Here is a 15420-nt window from a genome sequence, read left to right as displayed (position 1 = left end):
GATATTGCTGTACATTGCCTGTCAATCAAACACTGTCTCCAGTGCTGTTTTTTTTTTTTTTTCTCCCTGGAATCTCTATTGTAAAGTTTGGATCTGTTATGTTTTTTTTTCTTTATGCGCAGTGTTACTCTGTGCTCCTGTTGCCTTCCCAGGAAAATAAAAATGCATCTCTTTATTTGAGCCACAGAAATTTACCAGACAGCAGGTGTTTAGAAGAGCAAATGTAAATGCTTTCATGAAAGTGTGCATCATTATTGTGTGGGATTATTCTGTGTTGGAGTATCAAAAAAGATATTTGTTCATGTGAAAATCACAGTGTGAGAGACAAACAACAAATGCTTCAGTTCAGGTGTAACAAGATAAAATCATAGTGCATGAAACCATACTGTGTTGGAAAAAAAAAACAAAAACATTTTCTACTTTCTCCTGCCTTTAAATCCCACCCACGATCCAAAGCATTGCACAGACTGAAGAATAAATATCCAACACTAATATTTGGATGGCTGCCTTTCATTGTATCATTTATATCTCAGCTTCTCTACAATTCTTTCCATTTCCTGTTCTGATTATCTCTTAGCCAACCTGCCAGGCAAACACAGATTAGTGCTTCAGCACACATCACATTAAATGTGTGCAAAAAGGTGACAGTGTTATATAGCCTGTGCTGCTTAAACGTTTTGCTGTTGAAAGCTACTTTTTAGAGCTCTGGCATTGGCTGCTCACGGCAGGTGGTACAAGCAGGAAGTCATCCAAAAAAATAAAAAGAAATCTTGGTCTTATTGAAAAGCTTTCGCTCCTTCTTTTGATATAAAGAAAAGCACAGTGAGTAACATAAAAGCTGTCTGACTAACTCAAAGACAAAGTGTGGAAGTAAACTTTTAAGAGTGACTTTAATTTTGTATTCATATATACAGCAGGTGTTGAAATGATTTATTCAGTTGGATTTTAGTTGATTCTGGGACTGTGCTTTGGCTGGGTTCTCGCATGTGAAACACGCACGTCAATCCTCCACTCGGCTGAATCCGTCTCTTCATATTTTCACACATATGGCTCTGACATCTCAGATTTCACAGGAGGTTCATCATCCTTGTAGAAAAAAAGTTGCTGCTCATAAATCAAGTCCAAGAGTCCAATTTAACAGGAGCAAAGTTGTGTTTTGATCATCACATCTATTCTGCATTTTTCCTTCTAATAAATTATTTGCAACATTTCAATATGACAGAGAAATATAGTGTTGTAGGCAGACAAATCGACATTTACATTTTTAAATATTTACATCCTCAAAACAAGAGCATTGACGACTCAAAGTCCACTTAAAATACACTTTTAACACTTTTGCCAGTTTGTGCAAAGTGGACAATATGTACAAACAGAAGGGAATAAATAAAATTCATGGATTGTTCTGTTTCTGACTTCTGTTGATGCTCTGGTACCAGCGGCTGAAGGGCTCTGTGGTGTCTCTAAGTCATCCCGCTCTGTCCTGTTAGGTCAATGGGAGGTCAGGGCTCCTGCTAAATGAAATACTCCTTTTGGTTTTCACTGGGGGCGCTCTGAGAGTCCGCCTGGCTGCTGAAGGGGAACTCGTGGCTGTCTTCAGGCTGCGCTGCTTTGACCTCTTGGTTTCGATACGTCTCTTTTCTGCTGCAGATGAATCTGGCCATGATCGCCAACGCAGACACAGTGACAAAGATCACCACGGCGATCACACCTGAAAAACACAGAAATGCACAAAAACACTTTTGCTTCAAAATCACATGTATGAACATAAGTAACCAGGTTATTGGCGGCTTTCTGCAGTAATCTGATTTCTACAAACACATATTTTTTTGCCAAGAATTACATAGATGTGGAGGGATACCATTCTCACATCCATGTGTCAAAGGTAACCTGTGGGGAGACCTCTAGTAGCACCTTACAGCAGTTTTTAATAAGTAGGTCACTGTTTTCTTCATGTTGTGCACATACACAAGGATGCATGTGCAATCTTTACAGTGGTTTAAAACTCTTCTGACTGTCAGGTGGCTGATGTGCCAAGACATGCAGCAATGTGTTAGAAAAGGCAGAGAAGAAGAAAAACTGCCATCAAGTAAATATGGCCGTAAACAATGCAGATTTTCTAAATACTATAAAAAAAAAGTTTTATACAGAAGGACACACATTCAACACGTTTGTAGGACTTCAAGGAAGGATACACACAATGTGAGTTTGGTGAGGGACAATCGATTTAAATATAACATTTGTCTGTTGACAAGAAAACTTTGCGAAGGCACTTAGGGATTGAGCTAAGTAAGTACTTTATTTCTATAGCACCTCTCAAGGGCAGAGACATCACTAAGCACTACACATAGAGATAAATAATAAAAAAACAGTATAAATAGAGAAATTACACAAAGGCAAGCCTATCAACCAAGATATAGTGGTCCAGAGGCAAAACTATAAGAAGAGCTGTTTCTGTCGAGTGCAAGTGGCAGAAGCCATGACTGAAACTTAAAAATATTATGTCCATCTATTGCAGTGGTGAGCTGCCTAGCAACCACTTTTTCTAAAATTTGAGCTACAAAGGACAGCTTGGAGAAGGGCCTGTAATTTCAGGGTAGAGACAGATCATGCGGTTGAATAACAGCTTGTTCCCATTGATCAGGGAAACAGCCAAATAACAGAGTTGTTGATTATGGAGAGCCATAGGAGTAAGTTATCCTCGCTTACCACGAAGACTAGACGCAAGATGAGACAATCTGGCTCTCTACAAAGAAAAAAAAACAACTAACACCTCTAAATCTCACAAATCCACATGTTATGGCACACAGAAATGTAAATATGTTCATTTAGAAGAGATATGTGCTTGAACTGTTCATTAACCAGGCCGTGAATATCAAATTATGCCTTTAAACTTCATGTTAACAGGGAACTTGTTGAGCTAGATTTCTGCAGGAGATGGCAGCTTGGCCATGTGTGATTGGCCTGGCAGTGTTTAAAAATGGACCCATTTGCAACAGAGACACTACAGGGGACAGTGTCGCTGTGGCAACAGTATCAAGGGATGAAGAAAAGATCATTACTCATAACTGTGGTCCTTCACAAAATATTTAAATCAAAACTCAAACTGGAGAAACCTGAGTCAATGAAACAGCTATAATAAAAAAAATCTTCAATATCAACCATGCAGCTATAATTATATCAACTTTGTACCAACTAAACACATACTGTACCAAATGCCAACATCTATGTTTAAATGTTTGATAGCACAATATAAAGCATTTACCATTCAAGCAGGTAACTTCAGTCCTTTGAATGGTAAAACTTACAGATTAGACCCTGTGTAATTAAGTTTTCTGTGACTGTTGAAGGATACTTAAAAAAAAAAGAAAAAAAAAAGTAATTTACATGTAAAAGACAAAATTGGAAGATTAAATCAGACTATTTCTGTCCTCTATTGTGTGTTAATTAATGGATCCAGAAGCACAGTCTTCACGTTGCAGCTCAGCATTGATATCTGCATGTGTATTGTTCTGGGACAGTGTGGCTTTTGTCACTCTTCACCCTCCAGACGTTTTCATCTTCATCTAAAATAGCACTACAAACACTACACACTACAAACTGTCAAAAGTACTACAATAACTGATACACTTTGTCTATAAACAAACTCAAGTACTTTGACCCAAGCTGCTGGTTTTATTTAGAGGAGCTAATTAAATACTGCTTGCTTCAGTTTAATTCTGCATTAGTGGCTTTAAAATGGAAAAACAAGACTGAAAGGTTTTCATGTGTTGTGTGAATTCAGACCGAGTTACGCCACTACTTCTCACTGTTTTTTCCTTCGCCTCAAAGATCAAAACTTTACTTTCCTCGCTTTTCTATCCTTCTAATCGAACATATTTCTTTAGATTATTTCCTGTTAAATATCAGACTGCTGTTACACCTGATATTTCACTACATCTTCCCAAACAAAGTTTTGAGTCTGATATTTTAATGAATTGTTCTCGTTTCTGCTGAGATGTATTGCATTACCTCCGATTAGAGCTGAGTCACTCCTCATGGTGTTGACTAAAGGTTGACCTGGATCCACTGAACCAGGTTGTTCTGTAGAGAGAAGGAAAAAAAGCAAGAAAGGAATCAAATGAAGACAAATAAAGATACAGAGGAGGAAGAAAGTAGAGCAAAGATGACAGGGAGAGAGAGAGAACAAAAAAGAAGAGAAGTTAGAAAATTCAAGAATAAAAAAAAAAGGAAAAGATGAGGTAAAGGATTGTGAGGGCAGATAAGGAGAAAGGTAAAGTCAGTGTGAGAACCATCAGTCAGCGCAGACAGGGCTTGTTGAAAGCCTCAGCAAAGCCTTAAAAGGAATTCACTAGACTTGTCTGACTAATCTCATCTTTCGTAGTGCCATCACTCTTTCTGCTTACTGAGAGGGATGGTTAATGAGCCCATAAAAAAGTCTAATGAACAGCCCTAAGAATAATATTAAAGGCATAACACACAGGTTCCCACACTGGGAGAAGAGTGGGGTGTTTTCTAAAGACATACCAGGCATTCAGAAACTATGTGAATGACAATCAGGGGGGCCAACTCTTTCTCCAGGGTGAAAGGGCACGTGCTTCATTGAACTGAAGTGTTGGGCACACGTGTATTTTAATATTGTTCGATTACCCAACAGATAAAACTCCTGAATTCCTGAGAGAAAACAAAGAAGGTGTCTGTTATAAAAACTAATGTTAAAGGTAAAACACACCAAATGAAATTGGTGTGGTGGTTCAGTTCAAACCCTGCTTCAGACACGTTCACTTTTGCAAATGGATTGAAAGGATTTTAGCATAAGGCTGCAACATGACAAAACCTGACAAGTGAAGGGGTCTGAAGGAGTCTGCTCCTCGTACCTGATAAGGAGTGTGTGGTTTCTGCCGCGTAGGGCTTGGCTGGAGAGGAGGACCCACAGCTCGACTGGACCAATGGGCCGGTGACAGTGACGGGGCTGTCAGAGTGCAGCAGAGCAGCTTTCAGAGGACTGATGGAGTTGAAGCGAACAGCTGACAGGCAGCCGGTGAACCCGAGAGAGGCCAGCCCAGATAGCTCTGCATCCAGCTCATCAGACTCTGAACACAGACACAGAGAGAGAAGACAGATTTGTTATCAGTGAGATCCACCTGCACATCTAGTGGTTCATCTGAATGAATATTACTTTCATCTTGATGAGACCACGGTGTGATGATAAGTAGCACCCATCTAGGTTGTACTTCCCTGTGTAGTGGTTTTCATTGTTAGCAGCAGAGCCTGACATTCCTGTGTGGGATTCAAATGATCTTAAATTACAGCAATCATGTACACATCCACTAAACCTCAGTGGTATAGATGATGGATCCAAAAAAAATCAATAAAACAGCAATCCAGAGAGCACGCTCACGCTGGAATCACAGCTCCCATTAATTTTTATTAGTGACATTTTCGACCAACTACAGGTCTTCCTCAGGCAAATACCCTTGAGACCCAAATGGGTCACAGGAAACGATGCAGGTATTTAATCCAGCATACTTGTTTGTAATGATTTTTTATCTCAGGGTTTACTCCTCACTCAGAAGGTGCAGCCACAGTGATGCTGCACACCAACTCTTCAGCATGGGAATGTACTTTTCTCTGCACTGCTGTAGTGAGGAAAACTATGTGCACCACGTGAAGAGGGAAATCAGATTTCAATTATTATTGGCTGACTTCTTTATTATTCTTTATTTAAAATTATTGGCTGCACTGTAAACAGATGCACTAGGTGTAGCTGCATCTTCGGTGGACCATGAATATCCAGAGAAAAGTTAAATAGGTTTGGCTGCTAGGTTTCAGGAGACCTAGCGATCCCACATGTGGAGTATGTAATGTGCTCACAACATCACTGTTTGTGACAGTAGGTACTAAATAAAATCTTCAGTAGCAATAAATGTCAGAGTAAACTATAATGATTCCTGCAGTACAGTTTGATTACAGAGCACATCATTTCCAGTCATCTAAGTTATTACCAGAGAAACAACTTTTCAGCACATAAATGGGACACTGCAGAGTGGCCTGGCTGCATAGGGCTGTTTATCAGTTGTGTATATGATCAGGCTTTGATTGAGCTTTAAATTGCATGTGATCCTCCCGGCAGCAGGAAATAATTTGACTTTGAATTATATATCTCTTGACATGTGTGTCGCCTATAGATTAGTCTGGGGGGGGGGGGGGGGGGGGGGGCAAATGATTGAGATGGAAGAAAAACCTAATAACACAGCAGATTTATGTTACAGCTGGAGCATTAGATTATCTGGTGGTGCATTAGATTACCATATTATTTCTTTTTGTGAGTGTATTTATTATAAGTACACTCACTTTTTTCTATCGCTACCTTTCACTTTTAGAATGAATTAAAGCACATGTAGGCGCTGGAGTTTGTTTCTGAGGTATTGTATTGTATTGTATCCTCTTTAAATAAAGATTCATGACAAAATACAACAAGTAAACAAAAAGAATATGGTTTGATGTGGTAACATTTTTAATATTCTTCCTTATAAAAAAGGAATCACCAGTGTTACTGAGTTTTAAAAGTGGCGAGTCTGTGACTTCACTAAGAAGGGTTTGGATGTTTGCACGAGCAGTCAAACTGACAGCACGGGCCTCTTCATCCATGAACTGAAGATTACCGTCCACCTCCACCCTCCTGCTGCCCTAAACCTCCACCTCTTTGTGTATCTCCATCTCTCTCCCCCTCCATCCCTCGCTCTCTATCACATTCTGCCTGTCTCTCTCTGCAAGCATCTCAGTCTCTCCTTTCTTTTCTGGTCCATTAGTTAGGCTGATGGATGACAGGGCTGGCAGGGAGTGACAGGATATCAACTATCTTGCTGCCTCTGTGATACTGATATGACTGTCTGAGTCCTCTGGCTCAGCAGAGGGAAGGTTAGTTCACATATTAACACAGCCTGGGTCATCAACAAAAAAAAAACAGCAAGGAGCTAAACCCAAAAACGGGGCAAGTATCAGCTTATATCTGTTTCTTACATGTGCACCATGCGCTGGCTTGAATAAAGCATTAAACCCATTAAATTCCTCATGGTCAAAACTTGCTGTCAGGAGTAACTGTAAATAATCTAGCAGCTATAAACCTAAAATACATTTGTGAGTGCACTTCTTAAACCATTCATCCTCTCAGCCCAGGGTTTGGATATTCAATAGTTTCAACAGATTCTAGTCCAATCCAGTTTTTCTGATTTGGTTCTTATTGACACTTACAGTAGTTGCAATTCTTTGTATAGCATTTAAGCCAGAAAATAAACCAAATACTATAAGTTGAGGACAAAAACATCTTCATTTCGAGTAGATTCAGGCTGCAATAAACAGCAAGTTGGTGTTTCTGAGTGTGTGTTTAATTACAGAGCGCTTGTGATTCTTCTGCGTTTCTGTCACAGAACTACAGATTCATGAGAGGCTTATATGGCCACCTGCTTTGTATCTGTATGTATGAACGAACCGTTACTGTGACGTTGCCTGATGTTTGCGTACTTTCTCTAGTTGGCCATTTTGTGAGAGTCAAGCTGTATCTATATTATATTGTTAAGGGGTTACAGTGTAGCTTTGGAGCCCATGCATATAGCCGCCACAGCTACAGCATAGCTGACATTCACCTAGTCAAAAATTATATTACATGTCGGGGCCATTATATGTTTAGTCAGTATGGGCTGTTTCCAGTGGCAGAGGAGAGTGTCATTCATGATGACCATGTTAAGCTAGTTGAAAAAAGTAAAAACCCTCTCACCACGATCATCGCTCTGAGTAACAGTGACTTGCAGAATGTAAAGAATGACAACAGTCTCCTATTCAACAATAAGATGAAGCAAAATACAAGTTACCTGAATGTAACTCCAGTTCTATAAGTGCATCTGTAGCCCACTGTCGCTCTATATCGCTACATCTTGATTGCAGAGGTGATTTCAATAGGTGAAATCTGACTCTGGACTATAAGTCAAAGCCTAGACAGTAGTTATCTATAGTGAAATTGCTGTTAACCCCTTGCATCAACTATAAATCCAGATTTAAGTTCAGGGATAATGAATTGTACAGTGACAATAACTCATAAAGAAGTGGAATTTATTAACAACAAATCCCCAGTTCTTATAAATTTCAAATATTTTTTAATTGAGAATCTCTTTTGATATCCAACCCTCTCACAGCCCCACATGTTTATAGCAGCTTTCCTCTCAATTTGTCTCAGAGGGTGCTCTCCAGATGTAGCAGAGGTCACCACAACTCTTCCCCTTCAAAAGAAACCCCTGGGTTGAAACGAGTGTCAAGAGTCCTGTGAAATACAGTGTCACGTCATGCAGATAAAGTTTGAACTGTACCGTCTGACTTCCTGGTTTAGTTTGACCCCCACCCTCAGCAGCTCGGACTCATTGGTTGTTATGCTGAATCACAGGGTGCTGACTTCAATCTTCTAAGTAATTTGTTCTTTTCAATCCCTCCTCATTACCATACAAAGTGAAGGACCTTTTTCTGAAGTTATTACCATTGCAGCTGTCTAAAGACCCGCTCAGCGGGACACACATAAAGACTGTATTATTCACCGCTTCGATAACACAGATAAAAGTTCAGCAGCATTTACTGCATTTGCTGAACTTCTGCATTAGAGAAAAAACAATGCCATTTACACTGAGGCTTTACCCTCCCGCACCGCTCTGAAATGCAGCTAATGCCACATAACTGAGACTTAAGTGGGTGACTCCATCTTTAGTCATTCCTGAGGTTGTTCTTATTTTGTATCTCCCTAGTAAAGTGCTCTCCCTGTGACTATTTGAATATGGATGTCAACTTGTTTTTAAAAGCGCCACAGCTGTTGGGAAGACTGCGGCTTTCCCTCTGGTCCACCTAAAATGATGAACAGAAAAGAGCAGAAAGCTCCAGAACAGCTTTATGTCACATGAGGCCAAACATCTCATCGCTGTTATTCAAATGAGTCCGTCTAAGTGGTGTCTGCCCTAGGAGAGAGCCTCACTTACCCTGCACTCTGCCCAGGATGAGAGACTTGATGTTGTTGAATTCCACATCAGATGTCAGGTTGAAGTCCTCTCTGGCATTCTGGTCAATCTGAAAGACAGTACAAGTCACGTCTGTGGAAGTAAAAGCTCAGCAAGGAGAAAGCAAAGACTGATAACTGTGACAAACTCTTGAGTTCTTCATTGTTCAGTGTTTAAACAAGGGCTGCTCGGTGAAGGAAACTTCAACACATGGCTGCAGAAAATTGAGCAATTAAACATGAAAAGCCAGCCGGAGGCTTGACCTCAAGTCTGCAATACATGTTTAATAGGATTCAGCCCTAAAGCTGGAAACCAACAGACCCGTGAGGATGCCGTGGTTCACAGTGGCCGAGTGGAGAAGCCTAAGTAGAGCAGGTCTGAGGTGGTAAATGCCCCAGAGAGAGAGAGGCGCTCTTTATAATAAAACAGAGGGTGTGGCGTGTTGCTTGCAAACACAGATCTGAGCTTTGGTGAATCATTCATCAATAAGAGATCTGTCGATGTTGATCAACCTGAGACTGAAATGGAGCCGTAGAAAACAGAGAAACAGAAAGTAGCCTCAACATGAATTTTTCTGTGTGGTCGGAGCCGTTTGGTGCCCTCAGTCAGACATCCACTTTTTTATTCAATACGATAATAATTTGATGAATATGATGATGAAAAATCAAAGGAGGTAAACGACTTGGGAATAATTTTAGATTCACAATTTAATCAGCCACTACATACCCACTGAGGCACCACTTATTCAGGCACTCTATGGTTTCCTCTCATTGTTCATGTTGTACGACAGTATGGGCTCAGGCATCACCATCTACAGTCACACACGTCACATCATTATACAGTTAGGCTCTGAAAATAATGGACTGAAATCCTGCCCACTGGCTTCACTGTCACATCCTGAAAAGATACAATCTACTGAGCTCTGAGAGCTTCATTCATTTCTGTTTTCTCAAATCAGTCTTCAAATGTATCAGCACTGTAGCCCTTGAGCCTTTCCAGATATATCCAAAGACAAGACAGTAACAGTAACTAGGAGCACAGTGAATGGCAACTGTAAAACACCACATTGTAGATCTAAATTTGGCTTTTCATTTCAGGGTGCAGATCATCAATTATCATCCTCTCTCAAGTATCAGGTATTTAGTGGAGTGTGAGCAGAGGCTTGACAGTTATATATACAGTTGACATCATTGTGACAGACCTTTAAAGTGGTAAATTGATTAGAAAAGATTTCTTCCTACTCTTTGGTTCACAGTTTCTGTGTACAAAAACAGCCCAGCTTGTGGCGATGTGTGTGACACAGTTATTTGTTGTGTGTGTGTGTGTGTGTGTGTTTACCTGCACAGAGACAGTGTCTGCCAGTCTCCTGATGGCCACTGTGTGCAGGCGTCCATCAGCCAAGTTCATAACTCTGCTGCCCAACACCTCAACGTCTCTGCTGCTGTGCAACTTGTACCTCAGCTCCAGCTCATCTTTGCAAACACAACAAAACGAAACAGAACAAGCATGAACTCAGGTGTTCATTCAGAATCAAGTTGCGAACCTGAAAGAGAACAGTAAAAATGCAAAATATCAATTTGAGCTGACTTTAAATGATGCGACATGATACGGAAACCCAAGAAAAAATGTAATTAGTCTTTAGTTTAAGCCATTTTACTCAAATCTCCACATGCTTGGCTCACATTTAAGGACATATTTGGTATTCACATGTATTCACTCCTTCAAAGAAAGAACATTTCATCCAGATATGTGAATATTCCAAGATACCAGCAGCTGAATTAAGAAGCTACAAACTGATTAATACTGTGAGGATTAATACTTTATCTCTATGTTTAACACTTCAAGATATAAAATTAATTTCCCAGTCTTTTACAGTGTTAAACTTAATAAAGAGCCACGACTGAGATAATTTGAATGCTTGGAGATGTCTGCAGATTTTAAAGATTAGTACAAATGATAGGAAATTATCTTGCTTAAAAAAAAAAAAAAAAAAACCTCAAACACATAATACTTAATGCCCTTTCTATTTTTTTCTAATTATGACTCTTTTCCCCCCAAATACATGCTAATAGGGAGCAATTCCATTATCAAAAGAGCACATGTTGATAATAAAAGCAGTGGTGGAGAGGGCACAGGGTGTGTCAGTCTCTCAGCGAGATACTCGGATACTGATGTTTCTCAGTGTGCAGCAGCTGAGGCTTCTGTTACTGCAGCAGCAGAAGACAGAAACATGAGAAAAGCCATTTTTTGGAGCCTCCAAGTGAAACCTCTCTCTGGGATTTAATTAGATACTTCAGCAAGAGTGCAGATGCCTGATGATGACTTGATCAGCTATTCAAAACCTGCCATCCCTCAGCTCTCTCTGAGTAATTAAAAAAGCTTTGTCTAACAGCAGAATTTATAAGTATATCTCTCCTAATGGCTGATAGAGTACCTCTAACCAGGTTTTAGGTTTGCTAATTTTTGCCATCATGACGACAGATTTTGTTCAAAATGACAAAAAAAAAAAATCTCCTGTCACACCTGAACTCCAGTTCACGCTAGTTAAAAATAACATGTAATTCAGTTACAGTTACAAGCCACAGACAGTGGATAACAGCAAATCCTATTATGTAGTGCAGGAGTGCTGGAATTGCTTTTCCTGCCAAGTGGAGCTATGTAAAGCTCTACAGTGAAGCGAGTGATGAAAATTTGAACACAATAAATAATCACAATGACAAGAACGCTGCTAAAAAGAATTTAGGGGACCTATTATGCTCATTTCCTGCTTTAGATCTTTTATTCTGGGATTCCCCTAGAGTAGCTTTGCATGATTCACAATTCAAGAGAAACCCCTTATTTATCCAAAGCTGCCTGTTATGCAGCCCATTGGCTGAGCCTCTGACTGAAACAAGCAATATCAGCTCCAGGCTCTTTAAAGCCCCCTCCCTAAAAGCACAATATCTTCTGATTGGTCAACTTCCAGAAGCCTGTCGAGAGGGGTGCACTGCCTCATCCTCTTACGTAACAATAAATAATTAACATAACATCATTAATTGGACATTGTTACACAGAACCATCTGTAAAGGCTTTGTTAGAAACTGTTTGGAAAAGGGCCGGCGCTTTCAAAAAAAAATTCTTGGAAGGTGATCTATCTAAGAACAATCAGTCTCATCATTTATCACAGCCTGACCCATTATTTTTCACTACCAGTGGAGCCACTCGGTAAATCAAACTCTTGCAGAAGAAATATCCTCCAGCAGCGGTTGCTATAGCAGCATCTACGCTAACATCTTTAGGAGGCGCCATTGTTGTTACCAGTCAATTCTCGCTGTCATCACACCTATGAAACCACCGTAGCTGCCAGTAGTTCCTACCTAACAGGATGCCGATTGGTCCGAACCACTGAGGTTCAGCCACTAGCAAATAGTTTGTAGCCTGGCAGGATAGAGTCTCACTTCCATCTGCCTTCTTAAGGTTACACAATCTGCCAATGGCCCTGTTAATAGGTGTATGTGTGGTGAATGCTCTAAAATGCCGACTGAAGTGGAAAAGTCTGCTGACAGGAATTTCCAAAGGTAATGTTCTGCTGTCGCCAAACGACTGTATAGTAAACCGGTAATTTGTATTCTGGAGTAAATTAACATTAATAACAGTACATTAACCCTGAACTCCGTGGGCGAGTTGTGCCTGGAGCTTTGCCTGGAGCTCTGCCTGGAGCGGATGACGTCAGCTCGTCGTGAAAGAAAATGTTGGAAATCTAGTTTTCAGAGCAGAATGATGCCAGAGCTTTTATCTCACAGGGATTATTTACATTTTTATATTTATTTTATTTTATTTATTTATATATATAAATTTGTCTCATTACTTAAAACTTTGGACACATTTAATATGGACATCCGAGGCTGTCACATTATACATATGACAGAAAATATGGAAAAGCATAATTGGTCCCCTTTAACAGTAACTGGTCCAAACATTTTCTTTGATCCTGACATTGTGCATAACAATTGGAGAAGGAGTCAGCAGAGGATGACTGATTAAAGAGGTAGGAAGAGAGGAGAGGAGAGGATAGGAGAGGAGAAGAGAGCTGAACAGAACTTAATGCAGGAAGGATGAGATAAGAGGAGCGGCTGCCAAAAGAAATTTGGACAATTTGGTCAAACAAAACAAATGAAAGAAAATAAATGAAAAAAAGAAGAAAAATCCATTTGCATTTGCTCACCATGGTTGTTGATAAGCAGAGCCAGGTATTCCCTGTAGAAAGAGCTGACGTAGAGCAGCAGAGCAGGACTCTGGAGGGTCTTGAAGCTCAGCGAGATGTTTTCTCCTCTCAGGGTCATATCAGAGTAGATGGACGAAGGCCAGGCACTGCTGTTCCTGCTCAGTTCATACGGCTCCTTGAGGTTGTAGGCGATGGACACTGTCGACTTAAAGCTGGCCGATACCTCTGAAAGTTAAAGGGAGGTGTCAGTGGTGGAGTCGACTAGTTAAACTTGTCTCCTATAAAATACGTTCCACTCCTGTCAGCCAAGAATGTGAGGCTGCAGAAGGCACAGGCCCACCAAAACTGTACAGTTGAAGACTGGGAAAACGTAACCGGCTCTGATGAATCTGGAATTCTACTGATGGTTGAGTCAGAATTTCGTGTCAACAGCATGAATCCATGGACACCAAGCTGTCTTGTGTCAACAGGCCAGCCTGGTGGTTGTTGTGGTGTAATGGTGTGGGGAATATTTTCTTTTCACACTTTGGGCCCATTAACACCAGTCAATCACCATTTGAATGCAGACTATCTGAATATTGTTACTGACCATGATCAACATCTCCTAGCTACTTCCAGCATCACAATGTAGCGTTTCACAAAGCAGAAGTCGTACAGTGCTGCGTACAGTGGGCTGCCGTAGAACACCTTTGGGATGTGGTAAAACGGGAGATTCTCAGCGTAAATGCAATAAACGCCAACACGGAGCAGAATCTCAAAGGAATGTTTCCCGCATCTTGTGGCATCCATGCCACGAAGAGATGAGCCTGTTTTGAGAGCAGAGGGAGGCCCTGCCCAGTGTTAGTATGTTCCTAATAAAGTGCTTGGTCAGTGTATAACAAACTACCGTAATGTCTTCAGCACTACTTAATCTGTAGTCAAGGTACACCTTCACTTCCCTTTATACAATATCTCATTACTTTGTGGTTTATTTGGGAAATTAACAGTCTTAGAATTTAACAACATAGTATAATCTATTTCTATAGCACTGACTGACTTTGACATTATGTTGACTTTTAACACTGGCAAACAAGCCCTCCATGCATCACGTGGTGGACACAATGGCACGGTGGTCTAGAAGAGTCCTTTAAGATAATCCTGATGCTTGACCTTCATGGCAGAATGGGCTCATTGTGACCCACTCAAAATGAGTGTTGAGAGGCCGAATGTGCAGACAGTGAACCAGACAGACGGTCAGGGTTAGTCCAGTGTCTGCCGACTGAAGGATTCTCTTCAGAAAACTGTCTGGTCTGTACTCTCTCCACCCTATGAAAGCACCAGGGCATGATGGGTCATAATGATTGTGTTTTGTACAGCTTTAACATGAATCAATTGGTTTACAGATGAATATACTTGCTGCATTGCAAGTCCTCCTGATGTTGAAGTTCTTATTCTATGTGATAATCTGAAAGAGCTGAGATAAACCTAAAAGTAAGGTATAATAGAAACTTTGGGTTAGTAACATTCGACACTAACTCCCTGCTGCAAAGAGTGATTGACCAATCATAGCTCAGCAGCCGTAACAACGCACAGCAGGCCTGTCAACCTTTGGATTTCTCTGCATGTTGGTTTTTTTTACCTTCTCCAAAAATGAAACAATTAGCAAAGATTAACTAAAAAAAAAAAAGCCATATTCACAAATAGTACATCCACACAGATGAGCAGCCCCGCTGTGTGTCCTGGATGCTACTTCAGGCTGTTATTAGCGGCTCTGTGCTGCAGCTGAGTGGTGTCACTTTACATCAAAATTACAAAAACAGTGGAACTAACTAGACATACACTGCAGTACAAGCCGGCTGGGATCTACCAGCTTAAGCCTCTGTGTTTAAGCACAACATAACTTATTATTGTTTTAAGAGTTAGCTGGAATCCTTTAGAAGCCAGCCGGAGACCCCTCAGCACCCCTACTTGCAGCATCTCTGGACGGGGCTCAATGAGCTGCCAGTACCTTTTTATCATAATAACATAAAGAAACACCACAGGATGGTGAACCAGATAAAATCGTATAAGAAAAAATTTTAAGAAATTGCCAAAAGTAACAAGAGACATTTAAGTGACAGGACCTTCACACAGAGCAGCAGTGGGTGTGATGTAGGTATATTATTCCTCTGTGAGTCTGACTAATGCATCACTGCCTGTGACTAG

At 40.5% G+C, this 15420-nt stretch overlaps 1 protein-coding gene across 1 annotated transcript in view; it reads right to left on the bottom strand.

Annotated features, from left to right (window-relative positions):
- Window positions 1-871: 871 nt before the first annotated feature.
- Window positions 872-15420, bottom strand: part of LOC130171499 (contactin-associated protein-like 4) — a 100913-nt gene continuing 86364 nt past the window's right edge. Inside the window, exons 19-24 of the mRNA XM_056379552.1 lie at window positions 13237-13461; window positions 10371-10504; window positions 9015-9102; window positions 4875-5090; window positions 4009-4080; window positions 872-1708 (exon numbers count right to left, since the gene is read on the bottom strand). Of these exons, the coding sequence (XP_056235527.1) occupies window positions 1512-1708; window positions 4009-4080; window positions 4875-5090; window positions 9015-9102; window positions 10371-10504; window positions 13237-13461 (932 nt within the window). The 3' untranslated portion in view covers window positions 872-1511. The remainder of the gene's footprint in view (window positions 1709-4008; window positions 4081-4874; window positions 5091-9014; window positions 9103-10370; window positions 10505-13236; window positions 13462-15420) is intronic.

The sequence above is a fragment of the Seriola aureovittata genome, chromosome 6 (assembly GCF_021018895.1).
Source record: "Seriola aureovittata isolate HTS-2021-v1 ecotype China chromosome 6, ASM2101889v1, whole genome shotgun sequence".
Taxonomy (NCBI): Eukaryota; Metazoa; Chordata; class Actinopteri; order Carangiformes; family Carangidae; genus Seriola; species Seriola aureovittata.
Note: the sequence above shows the minus strand (reverse complement) of the source record. Positions and strands in the feature narration are given on the sequence as shown.